General features: G+C 31.3%; 1 protein-coding gene across 1 annotated transcript in view; it reads left to right on the forward strand.

The window, feature by feature from the left end:
- LOC107172259 (uncharacterized) overlaps nucleotides 1–5,710 on the forward strand; it is a 69,470-nt gene extending 63,760 nt beyond the window's left edge. Inside the window, exons 14-15 of the mRNA XM_015522580.2 lie at nucleotides 731–972; nucleotides 4,569–5,710. Coding sequence (XP_015378066.2) covers nucleotides 731–972; nucleotides 4,569–5,012 — 686 coding nt within the window. The 3' untranslated portion in view covers nucleotides 5,013–5,710. The remainder of the gene's footprint in view (nucleotides 1–730; nucleotides 973–4,568) is intronic.
- The last annotated feature ends 1,552 nt before the right edge of the window (nucleotides 5,711–7,262 follow it).

A 7,262-nucleotide genomic window follows, 5' to 3' on the forward strand; every position in this document is an offset into this window, starting at 1 on the left:
ATTCAAATAGCTGAATGAAAAAATGGATAATTCGTGTTAAATACGTGCTTTGATTATTCGTATACTTTAGTGGGTTGTTGTGTAATTTAAAGTTTTTTTTTTTAAATAATTATTTGTGAATAGATACTATTTGAGATTTGTATAAAAATCCAAGCTTATTGATATGCTGGTAAGTTATAGATAACATTATAACTACTATTTGGGATCAAATTCCGTGTATAATTTATAACACTGTGTTTAAGATTTTTCATTGTAGTGGTTGTTAAGACTCTAACATAATAAATTTTTTTAATCTTACTAACAAAAGTAGATTATACATTTTTAAAAATGTTTAAGTATTAACATTGGACAATTAGTTATTACTTATTATTTGTATTAACAAACATTTAAAGATTGGAGAAGCATAGTACAATAACAAGGGGGTAGGCATACATCGTACACCACACGACTGTTGTGTTCGGCTTCTGCGTTAGACGAAATAATAGAAAATAAAAAAACACAATGGCAAAAATTATAAAAATTAAATTGTCTGTAAAAAATAGTGTTATTTATAATATTTATATATTTTTTTTTTCGAAGTAACAAAAAATCTCAGAAGTGTTGTGGATTACCACCTACATAATATTTTTACGAAAAAGTATTAGGTATTAATTGTGTGTTTATCAGCACTTATTATTTTTCTCATGAATTATAATATAAATGTATCTACAACTGAACCGTGGTTTTATAGATCATGGCGACCCGGCTGACTCCATGACTTTAATCATGGCTTCGTCCACGTCGTCGTCACCGATACACAACCACCGTCAACAGCAGGTCCACCACCAACACAACCGTTACAACAACCCGACAGGACAATACCAACCAGGCGTCATGACACTACGTCGGCCAGTCGTTATTAACACACAATATTATGGCGCAGGCAGTGGCGGTGGAGGAACTCAACAGAGACACAACATACAACAACCCGACGTGAGTGCCAAAAATCAATATACAAAATACAATTAAATTAACGATACGCGTGTAACGAATATTTTATCTGGTAGAGTGGGAGGTACATATTGATTTGTTAGAAAATAATAAGTTGATTTCGCAGTAATTATACAATATAAAATAAATGACAATTTCTCCCTCTAAATGAAACTATACTACATTCTTATTGATACATCGTCATCATTACCACGAACGCTTACAAACTGTAGTTTAGTTTATACATACTGTTCCCAAACTTATGATACCGCGAGCCGAATTCTAAAGGCACCACGGTCTACGACTCATATAAAAATAAAACAAATATTATTTATAATTTATTGCAATATAATTTTTGCTGATTTTAATTTTAGTTTCATATAAATAATAACAGTAAAACCTACTTATTTTATGTGACGGAGTTTTTATTCAACTATCAGAAATTGTATCCGACTTTTTTGTCCAGCTATTTTCAAATTCCTATTATAGTCAGTTGGTCCCACAAGCCACAACAGGGCAGCACACTAGCCAAAAAACTAAAAAGTGCACCATTGGGGTTTGGGAACCACTGAGATATTAGGTGAAATACTTACACAGTTTGTTAATATCTATATGCACTTCGAATTTCAATACTGATATTAAAATAACATTAAGTAGGTACTAACAAAATTTCTGTCGAATTTCAGTGATCATAACATTTTAAATTCATCACCAAATTGAAATGTTCCACCCGCCTTTCTAAGCAATTCAATAATTATTATTAATTAGTCTTTATAAAAGAATAAATTGGTTTGAATAAATTTTTATTCCCCTTTTTGATTTTAATCACACGGCACTGTTGTCAGAAAGAAAGTAAATAATCATTAATCATATTCAATACAAAATTGTTGGAAATTTTAAAACGACCTAAAAATACATAAAATAATATTATTTGATACGTAGCAATAGAAAATTAATATGTTGAGTATTACATACATCTGTAACAAAACAATTAGAAGTAACATTTATAACTATCATAAACTGAATACATGTAATGGTGTTGCTATATTTTCTCAAGAAAAACTTTTTTAGTATTACAGAGTAGTCTGTTTGATTATATTCGTATGGATGTATGATATTATAAGAGTTATAACTGTAAAGAACTATTTACTAACTATAACGGCCACTTAGAAAACATTTACAGTGTGATATGCACTTCGAAAATTCCTTATATAGAACTTCTCATAAAAATTCGGTATCAAATCCTCTTGTGACTTGCTGTCAAAAGTATCGATTTCTCGCCATTGTTTCAACCAACATATTCATCCAAAAATATATTTGAGTTTGTCATAAAGTTTACTTAAAATCGACTTCTTATATTTTTAAAGTTATTAACATTATTAAAGTATTAACATTCAAAAATTCATATTATTTAAAATTAAAAATCTAATTCTTAAGAATTAGGATATAGGCATTTAATTCTTGAAAGAAAGTAGTTTTCAAGAAACTTCATGAAGATTTCAAATAGGTATGTCATCTTGTGGCGTGCCCAGGAATTTTCAATGAGAGGAGGGATGTTTAAGTAATAATCAGGGTTGGGATATTATAGTACTTAAGATTGCAAAAACATGCATGATAATATTACTTTAAATATCACTTAATATGTGCTAGAAATATCCAACAAAAACAACAACAATTGGAATTAACAAAGTTAAACATAATCTAAAGCGTGATAAAGAATAACCACAACACGTTCAGCCGAATACCCAACTAATATAGTAGGTACAAACTACAAGTACACAAGTCGATTGTATATCGACTAGTCTATTGATACATAGTTACACCTAAAAACCTAACATTTACAACACTCGTTTGATTACAACTGCAGCAATAGATAACAAAAAGAGTCACATCAAAATCAGCTGAAGAAAAAAGCTTAAAATTAAAACCAAATACCTAATATGGAATTTTGCGCCCGTGTAGCCGGTCTATTTTAATTATCTACATATATTTTTTTAAATCAAACATTAATATGAAAAAAAAAGTTTATTAAAATGTGATTCCATACAATATGACCAATTTCGATTAACTAAAATGCAAAATTATACTTAAAAGTCCAGAAATAGCACTAAAATCTAAAAAAATCTTGTAATGTATAAAGTAAAATATTCAATACCTATCAGTTCTCTGACATCTCTTAACCATTTTATAAGATATATGCTAATGCCGCAAAATCCCAATGCTGGGTATAATACATTTGAATGAATTATTGTGCTAGTACCAAAGACACAAATAAGGAGATTTATTGATAATGGGGAGGGGGGAGGAGGAGAAGGACATAACAGCTAACGTATCAACCTGTACATGCCACTGATGTCATCCAAAGTTCTACCCGATTATTACTAGTAGGTATAGTGGGATACAATTGTATGCTTATTGTACATTTGTATGGTCTATTTTAGTAGAAAACACAGCCGAGATTCTCTCAAACAACCATGTTATTGTTTAGTAACAACGACCCCGGACCAGTGGGCGATGGCCGTTTCCAACAAAAGTGTTCCCTTTTCCAGCAATATCCATTTCCGCCAAATAAAATAATTTACCACGTTTTTACCAAAATCACTTTTCATTCGCTTTAGCCATCACAGAATTAAAATTTTTAAAAATTACGTTTTATTACACACGCAGTTGTAATGCAATGTTTAAAGTGTGCAACCTTTTCACTTGTTTATAAAATATTGTCCCGTTAGATATTATCATGGTTAATCGACATAAAAGATAAGTACGTTAACGATTTAACATACAATTAAATATGACAAACGTACAATATACATTAATTATATATATACATTTTATATCAATCCGAAAAACTCATGAAATGTATAAATATTCTACGATTGAAAAAAATATCAAATACCTATATGAGTAGGTACAGTATATACATAACTAAATACACTAATATATCATTTTTTTGAATTCAGCATTAGTATTTTAAATAAAGTTATTACTGTATTAAAGGTTTTAATATGAGCGTAGTATACAAATTATATTGGTAAATTAACCGTGGTTAAATTAGGTGGATCTCACTTGGTGGAAAAGGGAAAGATGCGCCCCTTTGGTAGAAGAGGAAAGTTCTAATTTTGGCGGAAACGTGTTACTCCCGGACCAGTAACAATCTAAATAAATACTTATAGTTTGCTTTGTAGAAATACGACATAACGTAATATTTACCATATTTTAAAATATCATCGGAAAATAGGTAGGTAATCTATAGTCCATATCATACTGATTAATCATTAGTCAAACAAAACGATAATTTTTTAAACCAATCTCAATGAAAAATATGCAATGTAATATTTATAAAAAAAATTCCCGTGGTTATAAACGATGAAGACTAAATTAAATATACAAAGATTTTTACTAAAATACTTTGGTTTATAATGAGACACATTGCTATACAATTTACTTAAACACTTAGTAGTTAGTTGTATATTGAATTATTAATGAAAAATATGCAAATTCGGAATTCCCATAAGCCCATGTCATAAGTCCATAACTTATAAAATATATTATTAATAAATTACGTCGTGCATAACAATATCATGTGTTTACGCTTGCAGCCGATCGTCATGGTCAAAGGCGTTTCGGCGGGGGCTGTCAATTATCCTGCGACAGCGTCTTCGGCTGCGGCTTACTGCACCCTCCCACGGTCCTCTTACCACCACCACCACCACCAACACCACCAAAACCACAACTTGCACAACCACCAACATCACCATCAACAGCAACAGCAACACTGGCATCAGCAGCAGCAACAACAACAGGTGCACCATCCGCAGCAGCAGCACCAACTTCCGGCCGACTTGGAAGTGGATGTAGTCGAACCACCACCGCCGCCCTGGCCACCGCACAATCTCACCGGCGCTTACCCGGCGACTGTGATCGTCGTCCCGTCACCGCCGTTGCCCTCACCACCGGTACAGCAGTCGACGCCGGCCGCCTCAGTCATCGTTCCCGCGCCGGACAAACCTCAAACAGTCAACAAACGGGAGAGCGCTGTATGACGACGTCGAAGCACAGATGTTTGAACTATGCATCATTAAAAAATATAAAATTATTATTATTTTACTGTTATTAAATAGAAAATAGTTGTAAGTATATTATATTATTATTATGAATCAATTTCGTTTATTTTGTTTGTATTACTTTTGTCATTATAATTTTGTTTTCGTTATTGTTGGAATTTATATTTCAACATGTAATTTAATATTATTATAATTAATTGTTTACGACTTTTTGTACCATAATAATACTAAACCTGAAGCGTGTTAAATCGCACACGCATATATTATACATGCACTCACATACACACCCATACCCATGCCCACACTTACAAATACACGTTGTTCATTTGTTCGCACCAAATTTATAATTTTCCCCCTTCTCCAATCTCCCAAAAAACTCCAACACCGTAAGTAGAACATGTTTTTTTTATATATTATATAAAAATGAAATACAGTCGTATACTATGAATAGTAGTAATAATACTATTATTATTATTACTATTATTATTAATATTATTATTATATGATTATTATTGATATTTAATAACAAAAAAAAAAGATTTCTATTAATACAATTGTATTCACAATATGTTCGTTAATTTTTTAATTCTGTACAAATACTATTAAAAAAAATTAAAATAATATTATTGCATTATATTTATAATAATATGTAATAAAGTTTTATTGCCTATTTCAAATGTTTACGAAAAAAAAGTACATTCATATAATACTATAGAAATTATAATAAATATTGTAAGTTGTAATAAATATATTATTTAATAATATATCAATAATGCCGTAATGCCGTAGATGATGGTAATGATAGCATGTGGCAGTTTGGGCTGTGATGAGGTAAGTGAGGGCAGTGCCTCACCTAAAAATATAATAACCTGGTAATTAGTTTTAATATAAATTGTTTTATTACTGTACTATGGAAAGTAGAAAAAATATTATAGTACCTAAGTCAAATTACATATTAGCATCGAAAACAAAATATACATTTAAAAAAAAAAAATTGAAATATTTAACTTTAAAAATATGAAAAGTTTTCGACTTTTTCTGTTTGATATTCTTTATAATTAGGATAGATAAAATTTGTGAATTTATCATTTATAAATAAAATAAAATATAACTAATTTTACTTACATATTAATTTCAATTTGGCTCGAATCAAAATAATACATTGGATTGGTGACCATTTTAAATTAGTGCTTAGAATATGTTTAACCAGTGGTGTAGCAAGGATTTTTCTTTGTGCTGGGATGATAATGTGTTTACAGTTTACACAGAAATGGTTTGAGTAAGGTCACCCATAAGTTTAGTTATGCTACAGAAGCTTTATACTGGATACTGGATAAAAGTACAATATTATACTAAACACGCTCTCGTGTTCCACTATTTCTCTGGCAATAGTGGGCCGTTTTTTGCGTTTTTTGCTTTGAAAGGTTCCTAAAAAGGGCTCGTGCAGATCGTTGTTGGTTTTGAGTCAATTTGCCCAAAATTCTCTCTACAGGGGCCGTTTCTTTCCTTTTAGAAATCTCCACAATGTACGGCCACCGTAACAGCGCAACACGTAAGATTAATTTTAATCTTAATCTTATCGACGTTCAGAAATCGACCGTTATCAAAAACTGTAGCTATATCGGAACTGGCGAAACACACAGCAAACGCCGTATATACACCACGTGCGCAGAGATTCATAAACACCACTGCGTAATAAGTGTCTTTAAGCTTGATCCAAGCAAGCTCATAACCGACCTGCTTAAAAACAAGTTGTGCCTCACAGTCGTGTTTAAGTTTGATAAACTCCATTTGTAAATGAGGTTCGAGATCTCCCACAGATTTAAACGAAAATGGATCTAAAATCCAATTACAGATTTGTAACTCAAGTAGGTCTTGAAATCTTGATTTCATGTCTTTTTTGAGCTGCAAAATATGATCAGTGAAAATTAGAATTTTGTCTTCTGGAATTTGCATCTGAACATGACTTGAGATTCGGAAACTGAATCAGTTTTTGACGATTTATGTTTGTTCTGTAAAGATCTAATTTAAAAATGAATGAGGTACCGCCACCGTTAAGAACCACTGCTTTAGGTGAACAAGAAGTTCTCTACTACAATCACGATATGGAGAGGCGTAACTCAAGACTCCCGTTTGTTAACCACAGTATTTAACCTATGCCAGGATTTCGTTCTCAAACAGATAGCGGACGCAGATGTATCCAGTATATCTAAATACTTATCTAATCTA

This window comes from Diuraphis noxia, unplaced genomic scaffold (genome assembly GCF_037042655.1).
Source record: "Diuraphis noxia isolate RWA-SAM2 unplaced genomic scaffold, SU_Dnox_SAM2 contig0001, whole genome shotgun sequence".
NCBI classification, from domain to species: Eukaryota; Metazoa; Arthropoda; class Insecta; order Hemiptera; family Aphididae; genus Diuraphis; species Diuraphis noxia.